The 18,694-nt window shown below is 43.2% G+C and overlaps 1 protein-coding gene across 8 annotated transcripts in view; it reads left to right on the top strand.

Annotated features, from left to right (window-relative positions):
- The window catches only part of CDH4 (cadherin 4), an 806,698-nt gene that overhangs the window by 479,077 nt on the left and 308,927 nt on the right, over positions 1 to 18,694 (top strand). For 4 of the 8 annotated variants that reach the window (XM_083618498.1, XM_083618497.1, XM_083618503.1 and 1 more), the window contains one exon: positions 5,088 to 5,311. In XM_083618498.1, coding sequence (XP_083474624.1) covers positions 5,088 to 5,311 — 224 coding nt within the window. The remainder of the gene's footprint in view (positions 1 to 5,087; positions 5,312 to 18,694) is intronic. The other 4 variants (XM_083618499.1, XM_083618500.1, XM_083618501.1 and 1 more) reach the window with 2 other exon arrangements.

Consider the following 18,694-nt stretch of genomic DNA (forward strand, 5'->3'; position numbering starts at 1 on the left):
AAAGTCAAGGTAAAAACAAAAGTATAACATTAAAATATTACAGTATCAAATATATACAAAAAATATTCAGACTGAGCCCCCAAACTATGTGTAAATCATTGAAGCAAGCTGAAGCTGCAAATCATCTTGAGACTGTCCATTTGAGAGTAAATGTTTTAAAAACAAGTTATTCTCTTGGATGTTACCAGGCAGTTTTGCAAATCAAAGTGAAGCTGTGAGATGGCTTTCAGAGTAAAAAACGGTGGATTAAAAAAGATAGTAGCCAAATGCATTTAACCCCAGTACCCTAGATGCCTCCAGGGTTCAAATCCAGAGCATCATACATTAACATAAGTATTAGGGTTTGCTGACTAATATGTCTTGATTGACTGACTGACATTTATATAAGCCCTCTTTGGGCATCGTGGCAAACATGTATACAATCCTGTGGGCTGGGAGAGTGGAGCTGAACCCATTGGTTCCACCACATCTATTGCATCCCTGACAGCCGAGTCCCACCATGGTCCATGAGTGGAAGAGCCAAAGCAGGTTCTCTGCTCATGCTCTCCATACAATTTAGATGCCCACATGATTGGGCTTCTAAATTGCATAGGGAGTCTACATACATACCTGAACCTGCTACGGGCCTTTAGCCTATGTATATGGAGTGGCAGCTGTGTTAGACCATTGAGCATTCTCTCCAACACACTTACAATCCCTTGAGGGCACTGGATGCCTGAATGTGGCTATTTTGCCACCATTATAGATATACAGATGGGACGCGGGTGGCGCTGTGGGTTAAACCACGGAGCCTAGGACTTACCGATCAGAAGACTGGCGGTTCAAATCCCCACGATGGGGTGAGCTCCTGTTGCTCGGTGCCTGCTCCTGCCAACCTAGCAGTTCAAAAGCACCTCAAAGTGCAAGTAGATAAATAGGTACCGCTCTGGTGGGAAGGTAAACGGTATTTCTGTGCGCTGCTCTGGTTTGCCAGAAGCGGCTTTGTCATGCTGGCCATATGACCCAGAAGCTGTACGCCGGCTCATTCTGCCAATAAAGCGAGATGAGCGCCGCAACCCCAGAGTCGGCCATGACTGGACCTAATGGTCAGGGGTCCCTTTACCTTTATATACAGATATATACAGATATATGCAGAGAAAGAGAAGGGGGGTGGCAAATGTAAAACCTCATCTTCTGCTCATTGGACTAATTGTGAACAGGGTCCTGTAGGTTTGACTGTCATTTTAAGGTAAGCTTCCACTAGCCACCTATCTGCCATAGAAAAGCTTTGCCCCCACCCTGCTTAAATGAGATGGAGTGCATCATAGCCCTAGCACTAGCACTGGATGAAGACTCCCGCACATAATGGTTCTAAGGATAAAATAAAAAGACGGATATAACTTTCTTTATGTATGCTACAACAGCAGCTAGAATACTCATTGCGAAGTACTGGAAGACGCAAGAGCTACCCACACTGGAAGAATGGCAGATGAAGGTGATAGACTACATGGGCCTGGCAGAAATGACGAGCAGAATCCGAAACCAGGGAAGAGAAGCAGCGCAAGAAGAATGGAAAAAATTCAAGGACTATTTAAAGAAATATCACAAAGTTAACGAAAGTTAGAATGATGTTGGATTGGAAAGTAAATGGTTACTATTAGCAATGGTTAAGACAAGGAGAATAAGGAAGATTAGTTTAAATCTAAATTAAAATAAGGGAAGATTTGCTGAGTAATTGATAAGAATTTGGAATACAGAAAAGGGAGGCATGAGGAAGTCGGGGAAGAAAGGTATAAGAAATTCGGATATGAAATGGTACATGTTTTTTGTTTTGTTTTTGTCTTTGTATGTTTATGTATGTTATGTTTATATGGAAAAAATTCTTGAATAAAAATATTATAAAAAAAAAAACTAAGGATAAAATATAAAGTTCCTTTCCCGCCCCCATCAAGGAGCTGTCAACAAGGCAGGTCATCCACAGGGCAGGCACACACACACAGAAGGCACAGAATGCAATTAGCTGTTCATTAGCAGAAAAACAACAAAACAGCAATGTCCCTGGTTTGTGCTAACTCAGTGTAGGTGTTGCTGAAACTAAGCCCTAGGCATGTCCTCCCCCTCTAGCCTCTCCTTCTGGATCCCTCCCAAGCAGACCAAGGCTGTGTTGAGGAGGTGGGCTCCTCCTCTGGATCTGTCTGGCACGTTGCTCAGCGTGCAGGATCCTCCTTGAGCCGGGAGTCAGAGAGGGAGGTGGCGGCAGAACTGTGACTGTCTGTGTGCACTCTGTGACTTTCAGCTTCTAATCCTATCCTGGACTCTCCTTGATCACTTGTCTCCTATTTCTATCAGCTCCTAGCTCTTTCCTCCTGCTGCCTAGTGTTTCACCACCAGGCTCCAGGTTCTAATGTGTCATCTTCAGAGTCCTCCCCAGGGAGCTCTTGGGCTGGTAGCTTCCATTGTTTCTCATCCAGCCTGTTGCTGACACACACACCTCCCCACCATCTGTAGAGGCCTCTGTTGTTATTTTTTCAGTTAACGAGCTATTAAAACACAATTGTAGTTTCTACAGTATGAACACGTTTATCAGGTGGCATTTACTTAAGCTGCATTTCCTTAGTATGTATCGTGTCACAGTGTCTCAAATCTCTTTCATAAGGAAGGGCAAGATGGCTGTCAAGCAGACTGACAGTGTATGTCTGAGTTGGAGAGAAGGATTCGGTTTCAGTGGAGCGTTTTAATTGTCGTCCGACCAAAAAGTAAAAAAATAAAATCTGTTAACGGAATGATTATGGACATTTAAGTTGCCATTAAGGCATGTGTAAGTATCCCATAGACTAGGTAGATAGCTGTAGGCTTCACAAAATGACAGACCAGCCATGTGGCTAATTGCTTCTCATCATATTCAGTGGATAATGGAGGCAGGAGAGGAATCCACTCATAGCAGTGGGGATCGACTGCCTCTCAGATGTAATGAAACTTTAGAAAGGACTTTTTTAGAAATAGCCACTAGCAGTTTCTCTGGGAATGGTAGTAAAGTTCAAGAGCTTTCTTGAAAGGTCAAATACACCGTTATATAATTTCCTTGATGTTTCTTTGAGAACATCAAGCACACTGTCAGAAATGGCCTGACATCCAGCCACTGTCCTTTTATGCGGTTTTGTTTCCCATCTGAACTCTCTCGTCCTCCTTTTCCTTTCTCCCTTCAGCTCTCTCCCCCAACCTCCTCTGTATGTGAAGTTGCTGATCAGAGATCTGCCTTGCCCTTTCTCTCAAAAGAACATGTTTCAGCATAAGTGGCCGCCATGACAACTTTGTCCTCGCAATAATTATGGGAATCAGCTTAGGTTGAACCCTGCTGGATAAGTATATATAAGTAAAGTCTGCAGGATCTGGCCAAAGGCCAATCTAGTGCAAGATCCTGTTCTCATAGGAGCCAGCCAGATGCCCATGAAGAACCCAAAAGCTACATACTGAAACATGGAAGTTAGGCTGGCTCCAGATGTGGTGATTAAAAGAGGGGTCTATCATTGAGAATGGCAGCCCAGTGCTGCATCCTCTCCCTTCCCTCTTCACATAAGAATAGCATGTTGGATCCAGGCCAATGGGGCATCTAGCATCCCGTTCTCACAGCGGCCAACCAGATGCCTGTGGGAAACCAGGGAGCAGAACTTGAGAACCAGAGCCCTCTCCCCTCCTGCGGTTTCCAGCAACTGGTATGTGGAGGCATTGTGGCCTCCAACTGTGGAGGTACAGCACAGCCATCATGGCTAGTAGCCATTGACAGCCTCCATGAATTTCTCTTATCCTCTTCTACAGCCATCCAAATTGGAGGCCATGACTGCTCCCAGTGGGTGCGCAGTGTGAAGAAGTGCCTTCTCTTATTTGTCCTGACACTTTCAATATCCAGTTTCATTGGCGGTCCATCTATCTATTCTGGTGTTATGAGAAAGGTCTCTCAAGGCCAGCATCCGGTTTCTCACAGTGGCCAGCCAGATGCCTATGGGAAGTGTGCAAGCAGGATCCGGGCGCAACAGCACCTCTTCCCACTTGTGATTCCCAGCAGCTGGTACTCAGTGTTATGTATTCAGTGGTCTGTGTTTGCCTGAACTTGAGTCTGGACTAAGGATTCTGAGCCCCTGTGTTCTGATTTGATACATGATATCCAATCACATAACATTTCAGGATTTCTGCCTCTGCCATTGGACCGTAAACTCTGAGTCATGATTTGCAGCTTGGAAGTTTAGATAGCCAATCACATTGGGAGTGGGAGTGGCCCAGGCCTTCAGAAATGCATATAAGCAGTTGCTTTGCCCCTGTTGTCCAGTTCTGTTAGTTCTATAAAGGTTCTTGCTGTTATCCCTGTGCCTTGCCTTGTGGGAACCCACCTACACTTCACTCAGGCATATCACTATATTTTTGTGAACTGAAGTGTCCCAAACACAGACCTCCCAAGCGCCCCGAAAAAATGGAACATCACATTTTTTCACGTGAGATCTCAGCAGCCATTTTGGGTGCTGCGGCGTTCTAGCCCCCCCCCCCAGTTTTTTTGTTGGCTAGAACTCTGTGCAGGTCGTGTGACATGAACAGAAGTGCATCCCAGAAGACACATGTCCCGGTTTCAGATCCAAAAATGTTGGACAGCATGCAGACAATGTAGCTTCTCCTCATAGGTGCTCTTCCTCCTGATCATTTTTGTTTGCCCTTCTAAGTGGTACACTAGCCACCTGAGAGAGCCACCAACTGGTTCAAGGTAACCTCTTAAGCGTTCTAGCTGAGAAGGGATTTGAACCCGGGTTTCCCAGTCTAATACTCTAACTTTATACCGTGCTTCCCTGACCTATGTCATAGCCCTCTTTGCCAATGAAAGCACACCCCAAATGTGTGCAGCTGCGTTTTCTCTCAAGTGTCCCCCTTTTTCTTTTCTTTTTTACTTTCCCTCTATTCGCCTCTCCTCTGTCAGCATATTTAGAGTGCAAGGTCCTCACAGCAGGAACCAATCTTGATTTTGTTGCTGTTGCTTACATTACCCTGATAAGCACTGCGCACATCGAGGGCATAATAATAGTTTCAATAACCCCCGTCTTCTCTTTTTGTCTCCTTTTCCCCAGTGAAATTTAGCGGCTGCTCTGGGAGCAAAGGAATCCAATACGAAACCGACAACTTGGACTTCAAGGTGAGGACAGATGGGACTATCTACGCCACCCAACAGGTGCAAATCCCCTCGGAGCAGACAATATTTATGGTGACGGCATGGGACCACCAGGCCGTAGAAAGCTGGGAAACTATGGTCAGGTTACTGGTGGGAGAAAAATCACAACACAAGGGACACAAGGTAAAAATAACAATGATAGCAATTCAGAGAAGGGGAGGGGGAGAATTGCCAATAAATTTGTTGGCTTTATGATGCTACAAGACTCTTTTTGTGGCACATTGTTTCAAGCTTTTGTGGGGGCAGCGGGTGGGGGGCTTATTATGGGAATTTCACCACCACCACCTTAATCTGGCCTTGGTGCAAGGTGTTAGTATTTTGGCCTATAGCCCAGAAAGGCTTGGGGCACTGTGCTCAAAGGACCTTGTACATCATTATAGGCCTCCACAATCTCTAATGGTCAATTAAAATGTGCAGAAACAGTGCATGCTAATATCTTGGCTGGAATGTGGGGATCATATATTTAAAAGGTCTCCATGTTAACAAGCAATATAGACTCTTCTCCCTAATGTGCTAACTCTCCATGACCTGCGGGGTGTTTAAAAATAAATAAATCCCAGAAACAGATCCTTCACCTGCAGTCTGAAATGGTACAATCCAAGACAGACTGTATCATGTTTGAATCAACCAAGAATGTCCATTTCTAGAAGAAGAAGAAGAGTTTGGATTTGATATCCCGCCTTTCACTCCCTTTAAGGAGTCTCAAAGCGGAGTCTCAAAACAAACACTCTGTGAGGTGAGTGAGGCTGGGAGACTTCAGAGAAGTGTGACTAGCCCAAAGTCACCCAGCAGCTGCATGTGGAGGAGCGGAGACGCGAACCCGGTTCCCCAGATTACGAGACTACCACTCTTAACCACTACACCACACTGGCTCTCTAGGCTAGCTAGGCTAGGGGGAAGTGTCTGGAGAGGAAGCAATTATTCAATAGAATCAATGAACGGTGGAACGGTTTCCTGCCTCTTTTCTTCCACCAACAGCCATTGCCCCTGCATTCATAGTAGACAGCAAACCAAGGGCTACGATGTTTGCTCAATTTCCCAACAGCCTTTGTGGCCAGGAATAAACCCAGGCTGGGGTGAAGGAGGGTGCTATTGCTATTTTTAGTCTTTGTTTAAGAACCTAGGGCTCTGGATCCATCCCAAAATGGTACCTCATCTTGCTGTTGGCCATCCAAACATTAGGAGCAAGGCGGGCGGGAGATGTGAGCAATAAATAAATAAATCAGACCAGGCATGTTTTTCCAAACAGGCATAGCAACACGCAGTAGTGAGACCCTTGTGAATCATTTCGCGGCTGTGAATTCTATTCCCCGTGTGCAGGCTTTCAGGTTAATGTAGCTAAAGGGGGGAATTGACTTTTGAGCTGGGTTCTTCCTTATTCTTAAAAGGCCACTCGATCATCCTTTAGATTGAACTTTGGTGAACTGGGGAGAATTTCTCACCCACTTCCTGTCTTCACGTCCTCTTTTGTGGTGATGTATCGTCCCCTTTGGTTGAGATACAGCCTTCAGACAAATGGGTGGAAAGGGAAGCTTAATTCTCCTCTGCTCCTGGAGCTTCCGCCAAGCCCCTCTTTTTACATTGACTCTGACTCTGCCTGTGTTGCCAACATCTGAATATGTACCTGAGGCTCTTCAGCAGAGAATCCCATGGCAATAAATTTCCCTTCATTGACCCCATTCTTTGGCCCTGTAGCTTCGCAGACGTGCCATTTGCTATTGAAGAAGTAATCCAGACTTCCAACCTGAAGATTTATTATCTAGAGATGGAGGACTGTCAGGTTGGAGGGACCGCTTTTGGAAAATTAGCTGCCAGCTCATCCTGACCTTTAGGGAAAGCAATGACTGCATAGGCTCTGGGACGGGGCGGGGGAGGGGGATTTTGTGAAGAAGGACTTAAGGCACAGGTTGTGTTTAGCTTGCAGAAGTGAAGACTTGAGGGGGGTGGGGGGAGCAGGATGGCATAATACTCTAAAATATCTGAAGAGGGCAAAGACTTGTTTTCCACTCACTCCAGAGGCCAGGTCAGATATAGCAACTTTATGTTATAGACTGTACACCAGTGTGGTGTAGTGGTTAAGAGCGGTAGACTCGTAATCTGGTGAACCGGGTTCGCTTCCCCGCTCCTCCACATGCAGCTGCTGGGTGACCTTGGGCCAGTCACACTTCTCTGAAGTCTCTCAGCCCCACTCACCTCACAGAGTGTTTGTTGTGGGGGAGGAAGGGAAAGGAGATTGTTAGCCGCTTTGACACTCCTTAGGGTACTGATAAAGCGGGGTATCAAATCCAAACTCCTCCTTCTTCTGTAGATTTTAGTTTAAACTGCTTAATGGTAAGAGATGTTCATCAGATTCCTGGTGACTCGTACCACCCTAAAGGTCTTCAGTCAGAGACAGAACATTCATCTGTCGATCCTTTTCTGGAAGGTAGGTCTTGGACCAATGCCTTCAAGTTACAAGAAAAGAGATTCTCACTAAACATCATACCCATATATGCATACCCAAAGCTGCTTCAGGTCATCTAAGTGCAGTGCAAGGCAAATCAGAACCCTGAACAGCTCCCAATAGGAACTGCTGGCTGAGCTTTTGGAGATGTTATCTGGAGTTTGGCTAGGCTTTCTTTTCCAGTGAGAGCCAGTGTGGTGTAGTGGTTAAGAGCGGTAGTCTCATAATCTGGGGAACCGGGTTCGCGTCTCCGCTCCTCCACATGCAGCTGCTGGGTGACCTTGGGCCAGTCACACTTCTTTGAAGTCTCTCAGCCCCACTCACCTCACAGAGTGTTTGTTGTGAGGGAGGAAGGGAAAGGAGAATGTTAGCCGCTTTGAGACTCCTTAAAGGGAGTGAAAGGCGGGATATCAAACCCAAACTCTTCTTCTTCTTTTTCAGTGATCATGCCACCCTTGGTGAGCAGTCTGCAATTCTTGTGTGGCCAAGTAGCTAGAGGGGCGCCATCCCCTGGGTCTGAGGGTGATGGGGGAACAACATCCTCCGAGTGGGATAGTGAAGAAGGGAGTGAAGAAGGGATAATTTTTGTGCCTGTATAGCTCAGTTGATTAGAGCATGAAGAAGAAGAAGAAGAGTTTGGATTTGATACCCCGCTTTATCAGTACCCTAAGGAGTGTCAAAGCGGCTAACAATCTCCTTTCCCTTCCTCCCCCACAACAAACACTCTGTGAGGTGAGTGGGGCTGAGAGACTTCAGAGAAGTGTGACTGGCCCAAGGTCACCCAGCAGCTGCATGTGGAGGAGCGGGGAATCGAACCCAGTTCACCAGATCATGAGTCTACCGCTCTTAACCACTACACCACACTGGCTGATGGTGCTGATAATGGCAAGGTTGCAGGTTTGATCCCTGTATGAGACAGCGGCATATTCCTGAATTGCAGTGGTTTGGAGTAGATGAATTTCAGGGTCCCTTCCAACTCTACAATTCTATGATTCTATTGAAACTGAGTCCTTCATAGAGCAACACTGTTTTCATGCTTTTTGCAATTGAGCCGGAGTGCCCTATACTCTGCAAATAGGAACACATTTTGTTTCAGTATTACAGATCACACTGTCGTCTCGAGTGAGCTACTTAAAATTTCTCCCCGGCGAAAAGAATACAAGCTGCAGTGCATTTCAACTTTAGCAAAATATTTGATTGGAAATTTGTAGAATATTAATACAAGCTGAACTCTGGTTCAAGACAGAGAGAACTCTGGCTTTTTAAAATTCACATCATTCTTTTCTTAAAAGCCTTATTAGTGTATAGTTGGAGGGTGAAAAAACAGTGGAAAACAAGACTAATGACAAGGTCACAGACTGTATTATTGTGTGTCACCATAGTGGGAGGCTGAGCTTCTGCTTCATTTAAAGCTTCCTGCTTCGCTTTTATGAACAAAACAAGAGTTTTGTTTGCAAAAGAAATGAAACAGGTTCATGGGATTATTTGAAGGATATCAAACAGCACTGAAACTAAACATTATCAAGTCAAAATCCCAGTGCTTTTGAAGCACTGACCCTGACACGTCTGTTCAGGGAAATTGATCTGGTATGTTGTTTTTCAGAAATTCAATAGAATTAAAACAAACATGCACATACTTAGCAGCCACTGAAGGTTATGCACAGAGTTGTTGTGTTGTTGTTGTTTTTTGCGGTAATTAAAATATGCTTTTTGTTACATGCTGGGTCTCCTCTCACATGTTTCTCTGAGGACAAGAGTAGACAAAGAATTCTTCATATGGTGAATCTACAGCTAGACTGTAGTTCTGCATGATGTAAGTGGGGGATTGGATGTCTTAATAGGCATGCAAATAGCACACACACACACACACACTTCATTAAGCAAAACCTTCTTCGATAATCAGAACATAGTAAGGATGTAACATAAGCGTGCTGGGTCAGGCCCATCTAATCCAGCATCCACAGTGGCCAGCCTGCAAGCTGGGCATGAAAGCAACAGCACTCTTTGCCCACTTGCAGCTTCCGGCAAGGATGATAATAAAATAGCATTTCTAGGTCTTCTCAGGGTTCAACTTCTGTCTAGTCAGTGGCCTTGATCCTCCAGCTCATTAATGCTAGTCCTAATCAGAGTAAACCTGCTAAAAATTAATGAACATGCTAAATTTAGGTTCATTAATCTCAGCAGGACTTCTCTGACCTACAACCTACACCTTGTTTGAGACTGAGCCCACGTTTTCCCAGTGCCAGTCAATTCCAGAGCTGCATGATCATAGTGGAGAACCTGTGGCCCCCTAGATGTGATTAGACAACTGCCATCACCCCTTATAGGCCATACTGGCTCAGAGTAATGGGGGTGGCACAGGTTCTCCACAGGTTCTCTACTCATGCTTTAGTGCAGGCATAAGCAGACTCGGCCCTCCAGATGTTTTGGGACTACAATTCCCATCATCCCTGACCACTGGTCCTCTTAGATGGGAGTTGTAGTCCCAAAACATCTAGAGGGCCGAGCTTGCCTATGCCTGCCTTAGTGGCGTGCTCTACAATATCGAAGTGGCAATACCCAGAAAAGTGACCTGACCAGGGGACAATATCATTGGGCAGCCTATATAAATTTTGTAAATCCAGAGATAACTGACCGTGCATGTGGTGTTATTTGCTTTGCTTCACATTGCCTAAAGGAGATGCAGTTGTTTATTAGTTGCCAAGTAACCTTTTCCACTTACAGAGATGGACCAAAACATGTTGGTGCTTAAGGCAGAAAATCCATATGGTGGTGATGATAAATTGATGATAAGCTAAATAATTCACCATTTCTTGCTCTTTAATTGGACTCTGTCGTCTTGCCCAATGATAAGCTGGGTCCCGGTCACCCCCTTGAAACAGAGCGTAGTATTTTCATCCCTCTCCCCAGCAAACAATTCAGGATATGTTTAAGCAAAATGGCGGCAATATCTGTGGGGAGAAGCCTGGGCACAAGCAGTTCAGTAGGAACCCCTGTTAGCATTAATCCTGGCTCCCTGTGATGGGGTTTAGATCTGAACGTTGTCTGTCATTGAAAATCCCCTACAATGCCTGATGTAGCGACATTCCAAGACATTGTGGGGCACTTCAAATGGCAGCTGATGTAGGAGAAATCCCAGCTTCTTGAGGCTGTCTGTTCAATGGCAAAGTCTATGGCATTCCATGAACTAACAATATTTTTCATGCTAAACAGACCCATAAAGTAAGCTTTCTCTCTCTCTCTCTCTCCCCAGCTAATCCAAGTGGTGTTATGAAACTGTAAGAACTTTTCAGGGTGGTCCCCCCCCCCCGTTTTCTCTTTTTGGTTGTTCACTCTTGCAAGAAACCTGATAGCAATTCAATTAGAAAATGCAAATGAGGTCACAGATTTACCACCAGAGTGCTGAATTACCGCCTTCCCCCCCTCCCTGCCCGAAAGTGGAGTGATATTCTGGAATAACAGTAAATACTTAAGATAAAAGTTTTTTCACACTGTTCTCATCCAACTGGCTATTTTTACAGTTGAATGTGTTGATGGCGCCTGTGGGTATATTCTGCAAAAGGAAGAAATGGGGAGAGAGAGAAAACCTTGTTTATGAAATGAATAATTTGGCCTTCTAGCTCATGTCAGCATTTATGAAAGATACACTTGAATGAAATTGCATTCCCAGGGAAAAGGGGAAGCCTTTTTATTTCTCTCTTTTTGCTGGGCATGGCTTATAAGGGCTTTCCTTGTGGATATCTTAGGAAGCGTGTATTTGCTGGCTTAATGAAAGTCAGATGATCAAAACCACAAATACTAGATAGGTTGTTGAGGAGTTACATCTTTGTTAAGCAACCACCATGTGTCCTATGCTGGGGAAGGGAACATCCAGGTCAAGGATCAGATGTGGTCCAGCAGGGGTGCAAATTTGGCCCGTGAGACCCCACATCAGATGTGGGGCAGGTAAAAACATGGCTGATTGTGTAATCAGGAGTCTTAAAGGGTGCGTTGGCAAAGGAAGGTGGGCTTGGGCTCTTCTGCAGCTGATAGAGGGCTGATCCTTCAGTTCCCAACAGCTGGTTGACTGTTGATCACTTGGGAACCACTGTGGAATCAAACGTCAACCCAAACACCCAAACAACCACTGTGTAATGGATTTTGACAGGTGGGTGGGTCAGCTGATGTCATGATGCTACCATACAATTGATAGGTAGGTTGTCCCACCCACCAATCAGAGTTGTCTCATGAAGGTACACTTTTGCCCATGAAGCCAAAAATTCCTCTTGAAAGTCAATAATGAGTGAGACAACCTCACCAGGCCAAAGAGCGCACTATATGCTAGTAGTAACACCTTTAATTGGGCCCAGTCGCTCACTGGTAGCCAGCAGAGTGCTTTCAGGTCTGATGTCACATGGTCCCATCCTGCTATCGCACTTACCAACCTAGCAGCCACATTCTGCACTGGCTCCAGCCTCCAGCCTATCCTCAAGGGCTGCCCCATTTATAGCACAGTACAGTAATCCAGATGGGAGGTCATCAGAGCATAAACAACTGAGGCTAGGTTAAGACAGATATATACATCCATCTTGTTATATGTGAGGTACTTTCTGCCACATCACCCAGGCAAGCCATACTCATAAATAGATCTGTTAGCACACAAATATGTTCACTTTGACAGAGCTCTCATTTGCTCAAGGTATAAGGCATTGAAGAGATAATATGCTAATCTTGTCAAGGTCCTGAAATGTATTAAAATCTCACCCCAAGGTGAAATTTGTTTGCTGCCTGTCTTTCATAAAACCGAGCCACCCATGCACTAATAAATCACTTCTCTTGAACAAAAGAAAACAAACACAGAGACCATGGTACGCCTGCTCATGATGTATGTTTCTTACCCTGCCTGATCGCAGCCCTTTGACCTCCAGTTTCCCTGTTTCTTATTTCCGCCTGCCAATGTCACATTATGCCACATCAAAAAGTTGATGTAAACAAAAGCTCCATAAAGAACACCAACACACAACATACACAATCACCGCTGTGATGATTCCTCATGGTTAAAATATATAAGATTCTATATAAGCAAGTTTCCAGAGGCAGGAGTTTTAAGAGTAACCTTGAGAAGAGATTTATAGGAAGGAACACAACCTGAAACATTGTGGGGTGTTGTTGTTTTTAAAACACTGGGCTGTAAAAAGAGTTCTGTTGAATCAGGCCAGCGGCCCATCTTGACCAGCATCCTGTTCTCACAAAGACCAACCAGAAACCCTTAGGAAACCTGCAAGAAGGACCCAAGCATGAGAGCATTCTGACCTCCTGTGGTTTCCATCAACTGGTATTCGGAAGCTTTACAATGGTGCATCTGGTTACGTACTTAATTCGTTCCGGAGGTCCATTCTTAACCTGAAACTGTTCTTTTTTTTTTTTTTTTATAATATATTTATTAAAGTTTTCAAATAAAACATATATCAAATAAGCACTTATCGTTGTCCATTTAACATCTTTCAATTGTTACATGGGACTCCCCCACACCTCCCGCATACACTTACATCATTATTAAATTATTTTCAAGCAAATTATCATTTAACTCATCTTAATTAATAATCTTAATTTGGTTTGACATATAATTCGACTTTAAATCTATTTTAATGGTAGACAATTGTCTGCACTGGCATCCTATTCAGCACTCAGCCAGATTACAATATTTTTGTAAATAAGTCTTAAATTTCCTCCAGTCTTCTTCCATCCTTTCTTCTCCCTGGTCTCGAATTCTGCCGGTCATCTCGGCTAGTTGCATATAGTCCATCAGTTGCATCTGCCATTCTTCCACAGTGGGTAGCTCCTGAGTTTTCCAATTCTTGGCAATTAATATTCTTGCTGCTGTTGTTGCGTACAAAAAGAATGTTCTGTCCTCTTTTAACACACTCTGGCCGACAATACCCAGGAGAAAGGCCTCTGCTTTCTTAGTAAAGGTGTATTTAAACACCTTTTTTAATTCATTATATATTTTCTCCCAAAAGGCCTTCACTCTAGGGCAGGTCCACCAGAGGTGAAAAAATGTTCCTTCATTTTCCTTACACTTCCAACATTTGCTATCAGACGAATGGTATATTTTAGCCAGTTTGACAGGGGTCATGTACCATCTATACATCATTTTCATCACATTTTCCTTCAACGCATTACATGCAGTGAAGTTCAGCCCAGAGGTCCACAACCTTTCCCAATCTTCAAACATAATATTATACCCAATATCCTGCGCCCATTTTATCATTGTTGATTTTACCATTTCGTCATGTGTGTTCCATTTCAGCAGCAAGTTATACATTCTTGAAAGTACCTTAGTCTTAGGTTCTAACAGTTCAGTTTCTAACTTTGACTTTTCCACTTGGAATCCTAACTTTTTGTCGTTTTTAAACACTTCTTTAATCTGAGCATAGTGTAACCAGTCTCGCACTTTGTCTCTCATCTTTTCTAAACTCTGCAATTTCCAGTTGTCACCATCCTTTTCTATTATCTCCCAATATTTTGGCCAATTGGCCTCCATATTGGCTCTTTTCCGAGCCTTAGCCTCCAGGGGTGACAGCCACCTCGGAGTTTTATTCTCCAGTAAGTCTTTATATTTTGTCCAGACATTAAAAACTGATTTTCTGACAATATGGTTCTTGAAGGCCTTATTTATCTTAGCTTTATCATACCATAAATATGCATGCCATCCAAACGCATTATTAAAACCTTCCAAATCCAAGACATCCGTATCTTCAAGAAGTAACCAATCTTTTAACCAGCAGAAAGCTGCAGCTTCATAATACAACTTTAAGTCTGGCAGGGCAAAGCCCCCTCTTTCTTTCGCATCTGTTAATATTTTAAATTTGATTCTGGGCTTTTTGCCCTGCCAGACAAATTTAGAGATATCTTTCTGCCACTTCCGGAAGCACTCTGTCTTGTCTACAATCTGCAGTGTCTGAAACAAAAATAACATTTTTGGCAATACATTCATCTTGATGGCAGCTATTCGGCCTAGCAATGAAAGTTTTAATCTTGACCAACTATCCAAGTCTCTCTTAATCTCTGACCAACATTTTTCATAATTATCTTTAAATAAACTCAGATTTTTTGCTGTTATGTTTACCCCTAGGTATTTAACTTTTTTAACCACATTTAGTTCTGTCTCTTTCTGAAGCTGTTCCAACTCAATATCTGTCATGTTTTTCCCCAGAACTTTAGTTTTTTGCTTATTTAACTTAAATCCTGCCACTCGACCAAAGTTTTGAATCAGTTGTAGTACTCTTTTCAAACTAGACTCCGGCTCCTGTAATGTCAGAACTAGGTCATCTGCAAAAGCTTTAAGTTTATATTGTTTCGCTCCGACCTGAATCCCTTCCACCAACCGGTCCCCCCTAATCATATTCAGGAGCACTTCCAGAACCGAAATAAACAGTAATGGGGAAATCGGGCAGCCTTGTCGTGTACCTTTTTCAATTTTAAACTCTTCTGTAACCACATTGTTAACTATCAGTTTAGCCTTTTGTTCTGAATATATTGCCTCAATCCCGTTCTCAAACCCCCGTCCCACTCCCATTTCTTTTAAGTTCCCCTTCATAAATTTCCAAGAAATGTTGTCAAAGGCTTTCTCCGCGTCTATAAAAATTAAAGCTGCTTTGGTGTTTATGTTTGTTTGTAAAAGTTCCAATATGTCTATAATGTTCCTTGTGTTAGTAAACATATGTCTGCCCGGGAGAAAGCCTGCCTGGTCTTTATGGATTATCTCACTTAAAACTTTCTTAAATCTTCGTGCCAAAACATCTGCAAATATTTTGTAATCCACATTTAAAAGGGAGATGGGACGGTAATTCTTAAGTTGTGTCTTTTCAGTTTCTGACTTTGGAATCAATGTGATAAATGCTTCTTTCCACGATTCAGGCGCCTTCTTCCCCTCCATTATTTCATTACTGACCTCCAACAAAGGTTGTATCAAATAATCCTTCAATGTCTTATAGTAGTTAGAGGTCAGTCCATCTGGCCCTGGTGATTTGCCCTGTTTCAGACTCAGGATGGCCTGTTCAATCTCTTGTTGTGTTATTTTGCCATTTAAAATTGTTCTGTTTTCTTCTGACAGCTTTGCTAATCCATTTCTCTCCAAAAATTGTGTAATCTCTATTTCATCTTGTGGCCCTTGAGTATATAACTTTTTAAAATACCTCTGGAAGCACTTTCTAATCTCTCCCGGGTTCTGAATGTTCCTTCCTTCAACCTCTAAGTTTGTTACTGTATTTAATCTTTGTCTCCTTTTCAACTGCCAAGCTAGCAGTTTCCCACATTTATTTGCCGATTCAAAAGTTTTTTGTTTCATTGTTTTAATCTTCCATTCTATTTCCTGATTTATCAGCTTGGAATATTGCGCCTGATAAAGTTTAATTTCTCTCAGAATCGGTTGGGACTTCGGGTTAGATCTTAACTTCTTCTCCAACTCTTTGATACTTTCCAGAATTTTATCTTTCTTTTCATTTTGCAGTCTTTTCTTTAAGGAATTCTGTTGGATCAAGAACCCTCTCATCACAGCTTTACTTGCATCCCAGATAGTTCTTTTTTCCACCGTAGTGTTCAAATTAATCTCAAAATAGTCCTTTAAGGTTTTTTGGGCCTTCTTTACAATTCTTTGATCTCTAAACAGGCCATCATTCATCTTCCATCTAAAGGAGCCGATTGGGATCAATGTCATATCCATTCTCAAGGCGTTATGGTCGGAGCATGTTTTGGGGCAGATTTCCACCTTCCTCACCTTAGGTGCCAGACTTCTAGTTATCCATATTTGGTCGATTCGTGTCCAAGTCAGTTGAGCTTCAGAAAAGAATGTTCCTTCTCTTCCCAAGGGGTTTCTAACTCTCCAGATGTCAACCCAGTCCATATTGTCAGTCATTTCAAAAAAGGTCTTAGGTAGTCTTCCCTCTTTAGTAATGTTCTGGTTCTGTGACTTATCCATATTTGTTGATACGACCCCATTCATGTCCCCCATCATGATGACGTTGTTGTAATCCAGATAGTCCAGCATGATCTCGTGCAACTTCTTATAAAAATCCGATTTTCCTTCATTTGGAGCATAAATTCCTAATATCAAAATTTTTTCTCCTTGATACTGTATTTCTATTGCGAGGATTCTTCCACTTTCGTCTTTAAAGAGAAATTTTGGTGAAAGGCTCTCTTTTGCATAGATCACTACACCTCTCTTTTTAACTGTATCCGATGATATAAATTCTTGACCAAGCCTTTTATTTATTAACACCTTTCTATGGAGCCTAATCACATGCGTTTCTTGTAAGCATATAATGTCCAATTGTTCCTTTTTTAAAATATGAAAAATTTTAGACCTTTTTTCGGGACTGTTACAGCCATTTATGTTCCAACTCAAAAGCTGCAGAGACATCCTGGATAGATCTGGTTATTCTTTCTGGGGTGGTACCTTGTTCTCCGGTCCTTGAGGATCCGAGGGGGCGGGCTCCCCTGGAGGTTCTGGCGCTGGCAATCCAAGTCCTTTGTGGAGGTCTTCTCCGTGTGCTCCCAAAAACTTGTCTCTATCTTCCACTGTTTTGATTTTGATCTTTCTCCCTCTGTAGGTAAAGGATAATCCTTGTGGAAACTCCCACCTGAAGATAATTGCGTTGCTTCTCAACAGTCTTGCCAATTCCGTGTAATTAGATCTAAGGTCCAGCAACTGCTTAGGAATGTCCTTGTAGATTTCAATTCTCTTGCCCAAGATGTCTAGTGACTTTTCGTAGTGCAGGCCCAAAATCTTGTCCCTTTCCTCCTTTGATCTCAATGTTATCAAACAATCTCTGGGCTTCTCTGTCCTTCTGACTCTGCCAAGCCTGAAAGCAGATGCAATTTTAAAGTCTTTTTCCTCTAACTCCCAAAACTTGGCAAATTCCTTAGTTAGAAATTCAATAAGATTATCTTCTTCCACCTCTGGTATTGACCGTATCCTCAAGTTGGTCTCCCTGTTTCGCAGTTCTGTCATCAAAAAGTAAATCTGATGTTCTCCAACTTGTTTGCTGAGTGGTCTTACTTCTTTCTCAAGTTCTTCCAATCTTTGACTAGTATCTTCAGCCAGTTTACGATTTTCACCTACAGCCTCCTTTAATTCTCCAATGGATTGGGCATTCTGTGCAACTTGTCCAGTCAGCTTATTCAAACTTTCTGTGTTCTGTTCAATTTTAGCTGTATGCAAATCAGCCTTCTTGTCCAGAGCCTCCAGTTTCTCCAAAATTTTCTCCAAGACAGAGCTACTTGTCCCTGAAGCCATATCTCCCAGGTGCAGCTCCTCTGTCTCACCCTCCCCTGCCTGTATTAGGGAGGCCGCCTCTATGTCTGGAGGCAAAGTGGAAGGCAAGGCCGGCACAGAAGATCTACGCTGTGAGGCTGCAGATAAAGTTAAAGTTGTTTGTTTAGTCCTTCCTCTTCTCCTTGCGCCACTCATTCCAAAGTTATCTGTAATCCAAGGTCAATCCAAGTTGTTCCCATGAGAAAGCAGAGTCCCAGATGCAATAGTCAAACAGAGGCCGGGAAAGGGAAAGTAAAACAAAGTCACTGCTGTAAGCCCAAAATCCTCTAGAGGGAGCTTAATACGTCTTCAGGGAAAAGATCAAATCCAAGTTAAACTTATAAATTTAAATCCATGTCTATCGCCTCCACAGTGTGTTATTTTTAGCAGAGTAAAACTTAAAGCAAAACAGTGTTTCTTACAGTGCCTTGACTGCAACAGTTTCAAAGTATCCAGTTCCAGCTCAGAATGTTTCAAAACCTGAATTCCATATATCCAAAGTTGCAAACTGGTGCTCATTCAGGCAGCTCCAGCACCAGAGATTCTTATTTATTTTATAATCCACTGGTACCACAGAAGAAGAATATCAGTGCATCCCACATATGACCAGCAAAAGTCAATAGCTCAAAGTCTTTCTCTCAGAAAACTGCTTTAACAGGGTGCCAGCATTTAGTTAAAGCATAACTTTTTGTCTCCACTCCTCCTGCTCTTTGCTTAAAGTTCAGTATCGCGGGAGATGGGCTTCCTGCTTATTCTCACTCCGTTTTCA

Source organism: Podarcis filfolensis, assembly GCF_964270895.1.
Source record: "Podarcis filfolensis genome assembly, chromosome: 6".
Lineage (NCBI taxonomy): Eukaryota > Metazoa > Chordata > Lepidosauria > Squamata > Lacertidae > Podarcis > Podarcis filfolensis.